The 18,155-nt window shown below is 38.9% G+C and overlaps 1 protein-coding gene across 7 annotated transcripts in view; it reads right to left on the minus strand.

The window, feature by feature from the left end:
- SPECC1L (sperm antigen with calponin homology and coiled-coil domains 1 like) overlaps window positions 1-18,155 on the minus strand; it is a 71,767-nt gene that overhangs the window by 53,292 nt on the left and 320 nt on the right. The window contains exons 1-3 of one of the 7 annotated variants that reach the window (XM_057411414.1): window positions 6,268-6,973; window positions 5,322-5,397; window positions 4,365-4,554 (exon numbers count right to left, since the gene is read on the minus strand). In XM_057411414.1, coding sequence (XP_057267397.1) covers window positions 4,365-4,517 — 153 coding nt within the window. In that variant the 5' untranslated portion in view covers window positions 4,518-4,554; window positions 5,322-5,397; window positions 6,268-6,973. Of the gene's footprint in view, window positions 1-2,189; window positions 2,265-2,320; window positions 2,373-4,364; window positions 4,555-5,222; window positions 6,241-6,267; window positions 6,974-18,155 lie in introns of those variants that run through there. The other 6 variants (XM_057411411.1, XM_057411418.1, XM_057411413.1 and 3 more) reach the window with 6 other exon arrangements.

Genomic DNA, 18,155 nt, shown 5'->3' on the forward strand with positions numbered 1-18,155 from the left:
AGGGCTCCTTTCTCCCAGGAGCCAGATCCATTCCTTGATCTGCTGTGTCACACACCCATGCAAACCAGCAGATGCAATCTAAGTACCAATGGGACAATAAAAATGTTGGAGAACTACAAAATCAAGAAAACTCACACCACTTCTGCGCAAAGAGCTGAGCGCAAACTACTCTGTATGACAGTCCTCCACTACTGGTGGTGGGGGGAAACAACCTTGTGATGCAACTATCACCTAAACCAAGGTATTCTAAAATGGCGTAGAAAGCGATTTTCTATTTTGCTACTGAATCTACCAGTCAGCAAAGATGAGAGTTCAAACAGACTATTAGCTGTCAACAATTTTACCCTGTTGAAAGAGTGAGGAAATTAGATTAAGCTTTTAGACACTTATAGTACAAGTACATGTTATCAAGCCAAATAGGTCAAGAGGTGACTCAGCTTGAAGAAAAAAAAAGAAGCCAAGTAAAATACACACTTTCTGACATTAGTCATCCCCAGTCCTTGCTGAACAAAGGAATTTGAGACAGCAATTCTTCTTCTGACTTACCCATAAACTATTTCTAGTCTAGATTGGAAGGCAGTGCCTCCTCTGCAGCCAATTAGTAAACAGTTTCTCCAAACTGTAACACTACACTCTTGGCAAAGAAAACTATTTAGCAAAGCTTTGGAAAAATTACAAACCAGCAGCTCTCTTTTCTTAATGCTCCACAATGGCAACCATTCTTAACTGTAAAAAAACAAAGTACTTTTGTTGTGTATATTTTTAATGGAAGAAAAATCAACATTGTATGTTTATTAAACAGCTTTTTTCCTCATTTACTGAGGACAGTGCAATCCTGCTCAGTGTTAAAACCCCCACATTAAAACATGAAACATTAGAAATTACCAGAATTAGAAATGCTCATCCAGACCTATTTTGATTTTCTGTATTGAAAAACCACTTTATAATCATACAAATCATAGTCTGTTTTCCCTCACATCTTTCTTTCAGTGCAATGTAACTTGAATGACCTCCACAATTCATTTCATCTTAGTTTCTCAACGTGTATATCCTATTTACTGCACCTTATTCAAATCCCTTTATATATATATAAAAAAATATATATAATTATTCCTACCTGGAACTTTCTTTGAAGCTTGCTGTTGCTGCATTTGAGTGCTTCAAACATCAAACTTAACAACAATCTGTAATTAAGTTACTGCATTTTGAAAACGCAATACTGAAGCCTAGACACATGAATACTGAAAACACATTCTAATTTTGAATATTCAAATATTGTTGTCCAAGTCCTGGCTTTTCAGGGACACTGGATTTTGCAAGGTGTTTGTATGAAGTACAGCTGCCGTCTGTCCCGGGTTCAGCACTAGCAGTCACTTTTCTCTTTCTTAGTAGCTGGTGCAGTGGTGTGTTTCCGACTTTAGTCTGGGAACAGCGCTGATAACACACTGATGTTTTTAGTTCTTGCTAAGTAATGTTTACTCCAATCAAGGACTTTTTTCAGTCTCATGCTCTGCCAGTGAGGAGGGGCACAGGAAACCGGGAGGAAGCAGAGACAGGACACCTGACCCAAACTAGCCAAAGGGGTATTCCATACCACAGCACATCATGCCCAGTATATAAACTGGGGGTAGTTACCTGGAAGGCCCAGATAGCTGCTTGGGTCGGACTGGGTATTGGTATTGGTGGTGAGCAATTGTATTCTCTCCCCTTGTTATTTCCCTTATCCTTATTGGTGGTAGCAGTAGTGGTTTTGTGTTATACCTTAGTTACTGGACTGTTCTTATCTCAACCTGTGGGATTCACATTCTTCTGATTCTCCTCCCCATCCCTCGGGGAGCTGGGAGAGGAAGAAGCAGGGGCAGGGGGGAGTGAGGGGGCAGCTGAGTGGTTCTGAGTTACCAGCTGGGCTTAAACCACACCATCTAATTACAGTTGTGAGCGTCAGTATGATCCAAGCACATCAGACAAAAAAGTAAAATTAATAATCTTAAAAATAAGAACACATTGTTACTTGCAGAGTATTTTTTGACAAATTCAAAACTAGAGGTGGGTGGCAGTCACCCTCCTGCTGTAATAACGTGGGGTGGTGGTGGGTGCTGAACATTACAAAAGTCCTGGGCAAAGTGGGAGCCAGACACCTACATGAATTAACCAACAAAAAGCACAGTGAAGCAGATGGACAAACCAACCTCTGGAGTTGTGCTCAGCTGTAGAGAAGGGTGGGTCTCAGAGTTCCTTCCTGTGCTCATTGTCCACCCACTTTGAAAACTCCACAAAACGGGACAAATCTATGGAACAATGCATAGTGAAAGAAGCCCACCTGAAGCTGAACACTGTTCTATGGTTGTATCATGAAGAGGAAAAATCCCATCCTATAATTACAAAGTAATTTTCAATTTTGCAGCATCATCGCTAAGACTGGTATAGTAGGGTATATGTGTATTTCTTCTCTTTAACAGTGGTCTCTCATTCAATATCTAACTCAAAGGTTTCTGTACCAGTACACACACTTTCCCTGAGGACTGAACAAATGAGTAAGCTTTGCAGTTGAAGTTATTTCTTTGGTTTTTTTGGATTTTTGTCAATGAATATTAAATGGAATTCACAATGCACACACTAATTCATCAAGTCACAGGGAAGATCCTACAACCACTAAGAGGAAAAAAATGTGCCAAATGCTTCACCTACAAGATCAAATATAAAACTGTATGAAAAATGATTTTTAAAATAATACAACTTGATGCTCCTCTTAAAACAGCAATTATAAATGTGATTTTCCAGTATCAGTAACAAAAAAACCAAACAACTAACTTTGTTGTGTAAGTATGGGACGCTCAAAGAAGGTAAGATGCATCATTATTATTAAGTCGCATATTTGGCACAACAGCTTAACAACTACAAGACATCCAACTGTGTGAGTAAGCCTGTCCGTAACATAAAGCTGAGATAAGTCTGAGTAATTAAGAGAAAAATTTTCATTGTGTCCCAAACATACAACTGTCATAAATTCTAATCCCACACCCAAAAATAGCCAGAAGTGTTAGTAATACAAGTAAAATTGTGAAACCATACTGGGCCAAATTTCTTCATTGTTAGATCATTCTTCTTCTTTATCTCACCGAGAGCTATGACATAAGAAACTTGGTAAGTAAACTACAAAGGACTTTTGTTTCCATATTCTTTGAAATGTTTCTAGAAATACAAAATAAGTAGTGTCAACAAGCATCAAAAGATTCTTTAAAGTTAAGAAAACTGCAAGATATGTTGGGTGGCTGAGGAAACAGGAGGGCACTGGGAGAAAATCTACCTGAAACCTGGCTTGCAAGTTTCTCAACAAAAGTATTAACCATTCTTCCATAGAAAAAAAAGCAAGAAAAGCAAGAAAGAGAACACACCTTTTGATTTCACTAATTCTGCACAGCTATTACAGAAAGACCTCAGCCCTTACCACCTCTTTAATTTTAGGTCTTTATTTGTCAGTTATTGAAATGGCCTATCTGGCTTCCTGGAGGTGACAGTGGTTCAAGTTCCAGTTGCAGACACCAGCCCTTTCCCTTGTTCTGTTCATCTGCTCCAGGGCAGAGCTTTGCCACAGCTCTGCATACTGAGCTGCAGAAAGGCAAAAGGAGGTGGGTCCAGCCACGTTTTCAAGCCAGGAGAGGGAGGCAGCCCAGGCTTACACCATCCATCCATGCAACACAGATATGTATGCTCCCAGGTGAAAACTCCACACTAGCACACCTCAGCACGTCTTATTTTTCTTGGTTGTTGAAAACCATATCCTTCCAAGGTTACTGCCCTGTTTTGCTAATAACAGAAAACCTCTACCTTTGAACTTGTTCTAGGAGCAAGAATCAACTTGTGAAAATTCAGCTCAAGCAGTATTTCACGGAAAGCAAAGGCCAAACCAGCTAGAACAGTGCAGCTGCACTGACCTAACACACATCACTGATACCAAAAAGTTTCCTATATTAGATACCTCATTAGTTCTTGTTTCAGAATCAATAAATAACTTTTATCAAATCCTATTAGTCACTGACACACCATTCAAGCATAAAACAGACACTACTAAAAACATTCATCAAAATGCAACTTCCACTCTGCTCCTTTTGCAGAACAGCCGGGTTGTGCAAAGTACATTGCTTTCCATCACATCGCACACTGCAATATGAAAAATACAGCTTGAATGCCCCTCAAAATCCTACACCCTGCCCAGTGCTGTGTAACTACTCAAATTCCCTTCAGTTACCCACAGAGCAAACCTCTAGTCTAAGCTGCATTAAAGACACACCTTAAAATTCTACTCTTTTTTAAAGCTTTATTGTAAAAAATATAAATAATCAGACCGTTCTATTGGTTCTTACCTTCAAAAGAGATGCTGATGTCCCGGTTTTAGAGAGTTTTGTTACTGCAGACACTGAGGAGCCGTTTTCTGGTTTGGCTTTGTCAGTTGTTTGAGTTTTATTTACTCCAGGCACTTTGGGCACTGAGCCAACACTCCTGCTTGCTTTCTTCATTCTGGGCTGTCTGTTTATGATGCATTTACAAACAAATCTACAAGCAGAAAGAAATTTTATATATAAAATACAAATGAAAAGCAGTGCTTTTTTTTTTTATAACGCTCTATTTAAGACCAGAAGTCCAGAACAGAAAAGACCATAAATTAGAGCCAAACAGAATGCATGTGACTGACCAATGGGTTTTACTTTTTAAAAGGAATTTTTATCAAGAACCAAGGACTTCCTACAGCTCCACTCTAAATTATAGTGCTTTTTTTCCCAGTTCTCTTTCCACAAATGGAACCGAACTGAGGATATTTTATAAGTGACCCATGTTGCTGAATTCACTCGTTAGCTAGCAAAAGAAAAGCTTATTAGGGCAGCAATGTTCTTTATTTCTGACTGTGGGAAGGCAAATACTGTGGGAGTATTCAGGCAACAGCCTGACTACCAACAACACTGGATCTGAGGAGAGATTACTGCCAGCTTGGTAACTGAAGTACTGAGAGAGAAATAGCAGCTGCAAAGAAAAGAGTAATTTATAAAAACTAAACATTTCAGATTCCCTGAAACCATTTATTATTAAAAATCACACTACTAAACACATGGGATTTCACAGAATTTAGTACTAGTCATACAATTCCAAGGGTTATCCCTAATAAGAAACTGTACATAACCCACCACACTCTAAGGTCCACAGTCAGGACACTGCAGTATCTTCACCTTTGTCTTCAAGGTTTTTCAAAGAGCAGACAATTGTCAATACTGTCAATCTAACCACAAGCAAATAAAGGAAATCCCAGGAAACAAAGCTGACTTTACTCAAACCAGGAGCAGCTGCAGCAGATCTGAACATCACAGTTCTCACAAGAACTACTAATTGATTCTGGAAGACAACCTGAGAAAGGGTAGACCGGCTGACAGCCATAATTTGAAGCACGGACTAAGAGAAAGGCTACACACATTGAAATCTTTTCTCTTGTAAGAGTGAGATAGTTGTCAGCTGTTTTCTTCATCTCCCTTGAGTCAGAAGACTCAGGATGCAAGATTAAGAGGAGGAAACTTCCACTCCTCTTTCAGTTTTACACATTCTGGGTGGAAGTAAGTGATCAGGTATATCTGAACCAATATCCTACAGCTGATTAGAAACATGGAACACAGCTGGTTGTTTCCATCTCTTAAGTGAAGCTTTTCAAAGGCACAAAAAGCAGACTGGTGGTTGAGTACAAGATGTGCCACACAAAAACACATTGATCAGGAGTACTAATTCTTTTCAGTTAACAAAATTAACACTATACACCAACACACATTCCTCCTTCCCTATCACCACCTCAGCTGCACACAAGTAATCAGTAAAACTCCAGTTGCCTCCTCAGACCCCCAAGTGCTGTTTACAGAAGCAACAGGAAGTTGCATTTTAAGACACTGAAAATATTTGCTTATAGTTTCCAGATTCCCTTTAGCTCTGAAAGCTGGCAAGAACATACACAGAAAACTTTGTTTGCTGTTGCAGTTTCATCATCAGAATGTCAAAAATGCACTGGTCCTGCCACATGGCTACTAGTAATCATAATGCCTTCAGAGAAGATTAAATAACTGAGAGGTAATTGAGATGAGACACTCCTAAGAAAACCAAAACCCAAACCAGAAAAGCCCCATGAAGGTAATATGTTTGCTATACACACATAATTTTAAGTAGTACAACTACCTACTAGATTCCAGAAGTAGATGCTAATATTTACACATAGTGCCAAGTTGCCACACTTACATTTCTTGCCATTTTCATGTTTATGAGTTCAACACTTGTGCTTTGATCTTATGCAGTTGAAAACTCAAACTGAAAAGACCAAAGAGGATAGAGCTGTTTAGTAAAGCTGGCATCATTACCATTGAATATTTTGATGTTCTACAGACTACATAAAGAAGTTGCCCACAGCATACTTGAGAAACAAACGAAGTTCCACTGCGCAGTGAAGCTGACTGCATTTAAAAATTACTTCAATTTGTCTTGCAACAAATCCAGCAAATCAGAACCATAACTTTTTGACAGCTCACAGAGCTAGAAAAACAGTGCTACAATGAAGGTTAGTGTATGACTATCATACATTTGGTCAGAGCTTGACAACCTTGTCTGGCAATCTAGATAAAGCAGTAGTTTCAGCTGGCATGCAGACACCCCGCAATGGCCACTTGCAATACATATTTATCAAGTCTACAGAGCACACTCATCAAGTCTGACACACCTTACAACATGCCAGATGCCCACTGCACACATGATCTTTGCACACACAGTAAAAGATCCATACATTTTGGATCCACTTATTACAGCAAGTAGTACAGTAATGTAACCCACTGGATGTATAATCTCAAAGAGAAATACAGGCTAACATTAGCTTTTGCAGTACAAACTATTTACACTCCAAAAAATATATCACAGAGGTTACCAGTGACAGAAGACTGGGTGCAGCCAAATGTTTCTCATCCACAATGGCTTTTCTAAAAACACGTTTTAGAAACACATTTTGTTCCTGAAAACATGCCACAGTATTTGCTTCAGTAACAGTAACTGCATTGCAAAGTGACGTAACTAACTGAAATTCAATAAAGTAACTAAGTATAACCCTTATGTTTCAGCTCAGCACTAGTTTAAAATACCCATAAATTCTACATTGAAAACCACTCTTTGTTATTTAATGAAATTCAAAGGTAGAACCACCTTTCTAAGAAGATACTCAGAGAACAGGGAAGTTTGGGTACTGCTGGTCCTGTTTTTGTTCCAGACAAACTAAACTCTAGTGGTTACTTCTTACTGAAAGAAGATTTTGTAATTATAGTTTTAAAACTGATAAAAAGATACAAGTGAGTCCCACTTAGCTTAAAATAAGGACAAGACATTAATTAGCATTACAGGTTCTTTAAGCAGCTGTTCACTCAGGCTCCTAAAGTGAATTTATGACCTCTCTGGGCAAATTTCTCTCCTCCTGCCTTCTCCAGGAAAGGAGGATGGGGTTTCAGCACTGAAAACAAAGGCATCAATATTGTTGAACTGTAAGTGGAAAATCCCTGCTTCACCCAGTTTCTCAAAAGGCAGATACTGCAGGAAAAGATGACCTTTATGCTTCTAAAGATGAACACATTCCTTAGGAAGACACAGTATTAAGAGTCAACAATAAACTTGTCTCTGCCCAACATTAATTTTAAATAAGGGAAAAAAATGCTCACTAGCCAAATAAAACTTTCTAAAGATTAACACAAAACACTAAATAACACTCTCATTCAAATGAGAGCTAAAATATTCTTTCACTATTGTTTTAAAAAGCAAATCCTGCATATGAAGCTGTAGTTCATATTTTACCCTAGGGAGAAAGAAGGAATTACTGAAGATTTCCTTTCCCTTTACACACAATTCCTCCCACCTCAAGAAATAAATTTAAAAAAAAAAACCAACAAAACAACAACAACAAAAAAAAAACACAACCAAAAAAGTGAAGTAGGAGCTTAACACTAAGAAGTTGCAGCGTCATTAAGAGTTGTAACTCTATGAAGTAGTCAAAAGAGAGACTTTTGGAGGTTCCTCATCTCACACTACTAAACAAACAATTTATCAACAGGCACAAGCCACTACTGGAAAACACCTGATCAACACCAACTCTACAGCATCAATTATAAAATAAATCAAGATGGAAAACTGACAACACAAAGCCCAAAATATCAGATAGAAAGACTGCATTCCTAAACTAAAATGTAACTATTTGCTCTAACCTGTATCCTTTCCCAGAGGTCTCTCTTTCCACAGCACACATAGTCCCGGAAACAAAAGAGAATCCTGTTCAGGAGCGTGCTCTCCTTGCTCTGTGGAGGCATGTGAAACCAGTCCTGCATTTTATACCAACTGCAAATACAACTCCATAAATAATAATTTAAAAGTGTTTTGCCCAATGGCATGGCTCTGCTCCTTACTGGAAACTGATATGATACATCCACCCAGCCAACATGCAATGCTTTCAGGGTGACTCTTATGCACTCTTTAGAAACCTGAAAGCTAAAGCAGGGAGGGTATGATCTCTAACTGCGATTAAAATAATCTCACCCATTATCTAACAAGCCTATTTATGCCAATATTGCTGTCACAAAAGTAAGGCCCAATTAAAAGAGTACAAAAAGTAGTTTATTATGGCTCTAAGGTAAGTGAGGGTTAAGCACCTCAGAGGTGTTAGTCTTTTGCTTTTGGTTGGAAATACAAGGTATCAAAAGGTACTAAGCAGTTTTATCTATTTAAAAGTTGTGAATTATTACTAAAATTATAAATAATCTTCAAGTAAACTTCTAGGAGTTCCAGAAATATAGAAACAACTGATCCCACAAAACTGACTATACTGAGCATATTTGAAAAATCACATTTCCTCAATTACAGAGGAAAACAGAAATATTCACATCTAAGAGCAATGGAGTTAGCACACTTTCACCCTCTATTTGTACAGGTTCTTTAGATTTGATGTATTTAGGCTGACAACGTTTGCCCAGATAATAAGGGAATGACATTTTTAGGTCACTTACATAGTCCCAAAAGGCAGAACAGTGAAGAAAAGATTATGAAATACAGCCTCTTCAACCCCCTGTGAAACACAGATTCAGAATCTCCCTAGGCGGATACAAAACAAGCTACATAAGAAGAGACAGAGTTTTCTACATTTATAAGTTCCATAGCTCAAGCTTCCACCCTGCAAGCTGCACAGGCACTCTACCATGATGTCTCTTGCTCAATAGTTTCAAAAACATAATCCATTAACCACCAGATTCCACAAGCCCAAAGCAGTGCATCTGTTTTATTGCTCAAGATGAAGACATCAGTTTTAGTGACCTGAAAGTTAGCTGATGCTAGAGGGTTATTTAAGATACCAAGGATAACAGGAAACTGCATGGAATCAGAAAAGAGACTAACTAGACAATAAAAACAGCAAAGAAACTTAAATTTAGATAAATAAAAAGCAATCTAACTCTTGGGGAAAAGCTTCATATATAAATGTGCTCTCAACTCATCAACACTGTTCATCAAGACTTCAGTGTTTTGATTCACAGCTTCATTAAACTATCAGTTTTTATTCCAACAGTGTTTGGAATAAGGCAAAACACCCCAAACAAAAGGACACCAAAGCAATTCCAGGAATTATTAAAGAAAGGAACAGGGAACAATTCATAAAATACAAATATCTCACTCAACAAGTCAAATTTTTGCCCATCTACCCACAGCTTAATTGATTCATGCAGCTCTGGTCTCTCCACCTGAAAAAACCAAATGATTCCCTATAGACCTGGCAGAGTTTCAGCAAGGGGCAAAAATAAGATCAAAGGTATATAATGTATAATAGCTCCCATGAGACATCTCACAGGGAACACAACAAAAGCCTATCAAATCTTGGAAGATACTGAGAAGGCAGACGGGGACTGGCTGTTAATCATCTCTTCACTAAAAGACCAACAAATGAAGTCAGAGCCAGGTTCAAATTAAGAAAAATGAGCCATATTTTTAATGAAGATTGAAAGAATGCTGTGCCTGCACACAGAGTGAGTGGAAGAGGAGATTGGACATGCACAAGGTAGAGAAATTCCCTAATGGATGCTAAATAGGTGAGCACAAAGGACCCAGAAACCCCTCTGAGCCAAAAATAATTGCAGGGTGGGAAAGCAGGCAGAGCAGGAGGGAAGGCTTTGGGTTTGGTTTTTTTTTCCTGAGGCATCTGTTCACATCCCAGTACCAGGTGGGATGGATCCCTGCACCAGCCAGGGCCATGTCTGCTCTGTTCTTGTACAGTGAGTAAAATATACAGATGTCAGTGATTTATGGATGCTGCAATTTTGGAACAACTGAAGCAGGTAGTTATTTACAGAGGAATGGCTTCCCTATTACTTTCTATCTTAAAAATTCAATAGGGTTTTTAGTTTTCCATTACAAGTTGTGGAATTCCGACAATAGAAATTCTACCTTTTTAAGTTACGTTTTCAAGCCACATTTGCTCTTGCTACTTCTCTTTTAAACCGAGGGGAGGAAAGACCAGAGCTTTGGGCAAGAATTGGCTGTTATATACCTAAATTTCTCTACTCCTTCTTTGGAGAAAACTTCAGAGCTTCAACTGCTGTGAGCAACTGTTGCAATACTTAACATTCCAGACAAGTGACAGGAACATTTACAGAGCTCCTAAACTTACGAACTGTGCTCTAAAAGCCTTTTCATAACAAAATTAAATAACGTAGTCTTGTTTTCAAGCTCCTACTTTAAACTATTTCAAACCACTGCTGAGGAAAGAAAAAACAACTAAATCCAAGTGATTCTTCTAGCATGGGGAATCTGTTCCACATGGAAGGGGAGCACTGTCTCAGGACTTAATTTCTACATTGAGTGCACCTTCAGAAGCTTCTTAGGGTTTTTTTTATTACAGTTTTGTATACCAGAACAAAAAATCACCTTATTGGTATCCATCATGAGCTGATTAAAAGATGTTCTAAGCAGCCTAAGTACCCTGGAGCATGCTCATTAACTATGCTGCTCATGCTATAGATGAGAATACCATCCATGTTACTATTAAGCAGGTTTTGTTTCATTGGTGTAGATAATACCCATAGTGGAAAAAAACCCTTACATGTGAAGGCAGTCTGTGTGTCTCATACAGTGCAAGCTGACATACCTCAACCAGCAGAACATGGTAAAGGAAATAGAAGAGCAAATACAATATGTAGAATATTAATTATGATAAATATGAAAGGACACTAAAACCTGGTTTCACAGAATCACAGAATCCTAAGGGTTGGAAGGGACCTCAAAAGATCATCTAGACCAACCCTCCTGCAAGAGCAGGGTAACCTAGAGTATATCACACAGGAACTTATCCAGGCGGGCCTTGAGTATCTCCAACGTAGGAGACTCCACAACCCCCCTGGGCAACCCGTTCCAGTGCTCTGTCACTCTCACAGTAAAGAAATTTTTCCTGATGTTCACATGGAACCTCCTATGCTCCAGTTTACACCCACTGCCCCTTGTCCTAAGGGGCAATGGTTTGGTTTGTCTTTTTTCACTCCTTTTGCTAAACTTCACAGTTGTACCCAAATGTCACACCATGCACTAACAGATGATGTAATATATTCCTCTTTCTGGGATATTAATTACTCTGTTTAGATTTTAGACATAGGCTCAAACAAACTTGGCAGAAATATCGGCCTTCTCTGTAAAACCCTTAGGTTAAAATTTCAACAAACCAGAACCATCTCGTATTTTGGTACTGTAGGTTTTCTGGGGAAAAAAAAAGAACCACAGTAAATTTCCCAGCTAAAGGACTAGCCAGCTTTAACTAGGAAAAGCAGATAGTCCAAAAAAATGATACTTGGTCTGTTAACCACATTAACTGAAAGTGTTGTTTATCATCATTCCAAGCATGTTCTACAGTAACTGTTATTACAAAAATCAATAACCCTCCAGTTACAAAGGTGTATTTAATGTCATATAAACCTAAGCATATACTGTATTCCTTAACCAGATTCTCCTGCACACGTGGAAATTTCCCTTGCACTGCCAGAGAAGTACTTTCAAAACCAGCAATGTACAATTTTAAGACCAGGGAATTTGTCAGAATACCACAAGAGGTGCACAACTAATACAACAGCTTCCTGTTCAAACTGACTAGCTCAGTAGACATTTCAGTGTGATGTACTCTTGTCTTTAGCACAGCTGCTCCCAAAAGTGTTGGCTAGAGTAGGTTATCAGTGGTGACCTTTTCCCTTCTGCCCACTGAAAATGTTGACAGCTGAACTCTTACATCAACAACTGCAGCAAAGGCTTCTGCTGCTACATGAAGCTCCCAAGGAGAAGACAAGCAGCAGTAGCTTAGCTCCCACCAGAAGAATGGATGGGCAATGTGCTACTTCAGGAGCAAGACCAGAGGTTCCCAACATATGTATGTTACAGGTAAAACCTGTAAGGTAAAGTGAATACCTTCAACCGAGTGCCATGTTCATCCAAAACACAACACCAGATCTTCAGTTCATAAAAGCCCCAAAACTGAATCCTCCTTCCAGTATAGTTATGACAATAAATCTGTTCTTACCAGCTGTTGACTAACATATTCTCAACTAGAGCACTTTCTATCGCCTGGATTTATGGACCTGGGAGGTGAGGGCATGCTCACTATGTCCACCTCACCACTGACCTAGTCTGGCAACATTCCTGAGGGCACTGCAACAAAAAAAATAAGAGAACAGGAGAAGGATACAGAGATACATTCCCTGAGGACCATCCCAGCCCCCAGGTGCTTACAGCTCTGGGATTCCCAGCCCCAGAAAGACCATCCTGGTCACAGGTGACCCAAGGGAATGGCCTGGATGGGAATGGACCATCCAGAAGCCAGCCTTGCTAAGGCTGAAGGAGGGAAGTGCCTGCTGGGGATTGCTTAAGCTAGTAATGAAAATTATTTAATTGCACCCTGCCACCAAAAAAGGCTGTCCCACTGCTTCCTCAGACCTCTCCCTTCTTTCTATTCTAGCGATCATAGGTTGTTTTTTGATGAGTTGGTCTTTCAGTCAGATCAGTCCTGATCTGACTCACCCTGTAATTGCCAGATACTATGCAAAGGAAGCAGCGGGACCTAGAACTGGGAACAAGAAGGAAGGCTCATCCTTTCAGAGACAGTGTAGCCTCAAATTTGTTTTAATTCAGTCTCAGGCTATTGGAAACTCAGCAACAGCCCTGATTTAAATGAACCTCTTATTGCCACCTTACCACCACCAATTTCCAAGCCACACTATTCTGTGGAGATACATGGTATGAAAGGTGAGGCAAGAGTGATGAACAGTGTCATTTTAAAGCAATCAACACAAGACAAAACAAGGCACTGAGGGGTCTGAAGACTGGCTATCTATGGCTCTGACCCACATCTTCCTTCACCTCCAAGACCTACCAGCAGCGCACTCATTACTTAGTTTAAAATCCTTTAGGCTTGGCAGAGAAGAGATGGAACTGCATGCAAATCTTTCCTAAATAACCTGGTATCACTCAGGGAGGAGCTACCCCAGTGTGGAAGCCCAAGGACATACATTTGAGTCATATAGGAAAAAAATCCTCAGGACAGAGCCTTGGGCAACATGGTCTAGTGTGAGACATCTCTGCCCATGGCAGGGGGTTTGGAACTGGATGATATCAAGGTCTTTCCCAACCCAACCCGTTCTATGATTCTATGGCAGGATGGGGAGGTTCCCATTTGTGGCCACTATTTTTTTTCCTCCCCTGGGAAAAGGGTAAGATACTGTTTCTCTTTCACATTTTTATTCCATGCCTTCTGGAAAAGAGTGAATCAGTAACCAGTTTATGGAGTACCTGTTACCATGGACAGTTTGGTTGTTGGAGCAATGCAGAACTCTACGTAAGACACAGCCTGTGAAAGCATTAAAAGTCCAGGCCCAGTACAGCATCCCTAAATGATGTGACTACTCATGTGCTGCTATCGCCATGGAATGCCAAGTACCTAACACCTTAGCACTTGCCATTGTGAAACACTTCTACTGTATTTCTCTGATAAGCTCTTGTAACTTCAGGTTTTGTGGTGAGCCTTTGATGTTTGGCTGAAGAACTCAGAATAGCTTTCCCATTCCCACCAGAAAAATGTAGTCTTTCTACTCAGAAAGACATTATTGAAGTCTTTAATTATTTTTCCTTCAAATATCCTTTACTTACACACTAATCCATAAGTTATAGCCTTAATGGAATAGATACTATTTATTTTACAGGTATATACCAGAAACATTCTCAGAAACCTACCAAGAAAATCTTATAATGCATATTGTTATAATTTTATGGTTTTTATATAGCAAATTTACTTCTGAATGTGAAACACAAGTAGACTGAAATCTCATGTGCAAACTTGGAATGATCATCTTCGAAGTGTTTCTAATGTTTTTCTGTAATTTTACTGTAAATCACAGTAACATCTATCATAGCAAACAATCAAAACCTTTGGAGAATAGCATAACAGCACCCTTAAGAACTTTTTCAAAGTCAGACTTCCAGGTTAAGGAAACCTGGAGGTCTATATTTTTGTATAGTTTTGTATAAGTCTATACAAAAAGAACAGCAATAATTGTGGGTGAAACGTTTATGGTAGCAAGTGTTAATTTTAACATCTTAATTCTTGAATAAATGTTCTCAGTATAGCCAGACCCAGTGACATCGCCACATTCTAGGACGCATCTCATATTTAGAAATCATAAGTCAAGAATAATTTGATGACAACTTCCAGCAACTATAATTATTTAAGAAACTCATCTTTTCAAGAGACCATGTGATAAGTGAGTATAGATAAAATGTGGCTGTGCATGCTTCTGTCACTGCTAGGAAGGAAAGATCTCTTTTGCCACAGAAACAACTAAAAGAAAAACTAGAGTTTCAAGTGAGCAGAGTTACTCAGATTTATGGTAGAAATTATGTCTATAAAGAGCAGTTTTAATTTCTCTTTTTCTCCAGAAAAGTCCATATTTTTCAGGGACTTGAAAGAAATATTTACCTCTAACTATTTACAACGCTGGTTGGTTCTTAGGGAAAAGCAAACTGAAATAGACATAATCCTTATTTGCAAAGAAAGAGAGGTTTTTCACTGCACATGATGCTACTTTGAATGCATACCCATCATCAAATCTCAGTGCCCTTTAGCTCGCTAAACAAAAGAAACTTTAAGCTCAGTACAACTTGGCAACACAGTTAAAATTAAAATTAAAAAAAATCCTATGATTAAACAGAGAAAGTCAAGCTCTAATGGACCATTTTTATAACTTGCCTGTGTCAGTTAAGACTTGTCAATATGAAGACTGCCAACATTTTAGCAATGAAGAGTGAAATGTTCTGTTGAAGGAGCCTCTCCAGCACCAACCCTCACAGAGCAAGGAAATTCTGCAGCCAAAGTTTCAAGAAGGCTTCATCTGCCAAAACCACGGAGTGCTTTTAATTAAGAACATATACAGAAATGGACTAAGAAGAACATGAAGTTTCAAGGAGTGTTCAGAATGCCAGCCTCTTGGTCAAGCTTTCCACCCACTCCCTAAAAGTATATCCCACAGGAAATCATTTATTCACTGCATGTACCTGTGCAGAACACGTATCCTATAATGGCCAAATGACCAGTCGAGGAAATGGTTTTAGCATCAGAAAATACTGATACTTTCAGGCTGATGTCATCAAATACATCACTTGAGTACTTCCATACTACCTTTATTCCTTTTAAATACTATTTAAATACTAGATGTTAGATGCCTAGTTTATTTTCCTGACTAAAACTGCATATATAACAGTTAGTTACAGGCAATCATTCGCTTGGCTTCATTCTGGCAAACAGCCCTGGAAAATAAAATTAACTGAAGATCATGCAAGACTTTTCTTTTACAGACGTCAAACCAAGTCCTTAGTAAAAATTAGTTACTTTCTCTCTTGGAATTTTGCTTAAGTGACTTTACAACCCTTTAATGTGTAACAAATGGCTAGTTCTAAATTAACATATTTTTCTTTTGGTACCGACAACTTTCAGATTGATCCCCTTAAAAAAGTCTCTTTGACCCAACTTCACAACTGGTTCTTGTGCTACCCTTCTCTGCAATTTGGGAAGCTATTAGTTCTGCCACTTATTTGCAACAGTGTCAGTTCTTTGCAAAATTAAGGAACCCTAAGACATTTTATTTACAAAGATGATCAAAAATTGTAGTGTCTTCATGGTAAAGAAAAAAAAATCCTCCTTCCCAAAGAAAATAATGCATGTGCCTGTGAAAACTCTAATGATGTGTTATTTATATGTTAAAAGATAGTAACCTATGATGATTTGTAGGCTGCATTAAACTGTTAAGTGGCTTCTGTGATCATTTCAGTTGGAAAAAGCTCAAAGGAAACAAGTAATATGTTCCTTGTGACTAGTCACTTAAGGCTACGATTAAGAATATAACTCAGCTTCAACACCCATTTTCCCTTTTTCAGTAGAAAGACTAAAAATATGATCAAATGGAGTGATTTTTGAAGCCAGGAAGTAAAAGCATAACATTTCTTACACTGTTTTCCCCACTGAGCAATAGAGACATTAATAGCATTCTACACTTCTAAAACTGGATCCTAGTTGGCAACACAGGCTCCACCATCGCAAGATCAAGGCAAGAAAAAAGGAACTTCTGAAGTATGCTAGTGAAAGATCTCTTACGAATTTCCATCACATGCCTCTACCTTCTGAGTGTATTTTCCTCTTTCATACTAACAATAAAGCAAAAACGGCACAAACTTGATTCCCTTCACCACATTACTTAGAAACATATATTTATTCATACCTAAGGAGTTAACTGTACACCACCTCATCTATTTCGCACAATGAAATCTTTGCAGCATAAAAATAACTATTCCAACATGCACATAGACAGAAACTTCTAAAACTCGTTGGCCTTTCCTGAAGCCTAATGCAGAAGACGCCTTTGGTAGCATGCCTAGAAGGCCACAGAGATCACACTGCCTTAGAACATGGAGGGAAAAGGAAAATACCACAGAGCTGGTAAGCTGCAAAACACAGTAAAAAGCGCAGTCCATGAGCACTGGAAATCCTGCACAGAGGTTTGCCCACTGTGATGTTCCACCATCACCAAATTTTAATAAAGCAGTCTTTTAAACTGCTACAGAGAGTACAAAGATCTTTATTGATGATCACACCAAAACTCATGCCAACAAATAGTTCTTTCACTTGAGCATACAATAACTGGGAAATGTGGACTGCAGTACTAATCTAAATGACACTGTATCTGACAGAAATGCTACAATCAATCAAAGAGATTTGAGATGTTTTCTTCTCTGCAATTACGTATTGTATTCGGTAAAGAAAGAAAAACAGACACAGGTCTTCAGACATACTGAAACATCTGAATAAACAAGTTTCCTTTTCTGCAATTTCACACAGTCTACCAGCCTAGAATCTGATCTTCCCATCAACTGAAAGTTAAGTGGCAGTGTTACAAGATACAAGAGACTACTCCAATCTCAGTCTGTTTACAGTGATCCGCTCTTTTCATTTTTGTTAGCAACTACCCAACACCGATCAGCTAGGCTGGAGGGAACAGGAGAAACTGCACTTCTGAGCCACTGCAGAACTATACTATGACCCACAGGGAGTTAAAAGCAGCCACTGGCTTTAGTTTGTCTACATTTCAGCAGCCAAAGTTCATACCATTAATTAAGCATGAAGCAGCAACAGAAGATTCATGTTTGCTTTTGGGGTGAGCACAGCTTGCATGGACTACGTCCTTCAACGCAACCTATGGCTCTTCAGAACACTTTCCACTCAGTGGAACCATTTACAAGCCATACTTTTTGCTACGAGACAGCTGTGTTTTCCAGATCCCAGCAGAGACAGACACTCCATGCAGTCACACACAATGAGATGCTGTTGTAGAGAGGAGTGTGCAGTTTGCTGAGGATCAGCATTGCACTGTTCTTCTCTCTGAGGACACCGAGCATGGAAGACCCTTAGAACAGGCTGCTGACTCTGATTCTGTCCCAGATCACATAAGGCTTACAAGAAGGAATACCGTGGAGTAGAGAAGGGGTGACAGCAGGCACAAAACTGGAGTTTATAGATCTTTCAGCTATGAAAATACAGA

Source organism: Pezoporus wallicus, unplaced genomic scaffold, assembly GCF_028554395.1.
Source record: "Pezoporus wallicus isolate ANWC-B61680 ecotype Strahan unplaced genomic scaffold, APGP_CSIRO_Pwel_v1 contig_6401, whole genome shotgun sequence".
In the NCBI taxonomy this organism is placed as follows: Eukaryota; Metazoa; Chordata; class Aves; order Psittaciformes; family Psittacidae; genus Pezoporus; species Pezoporus wallicus.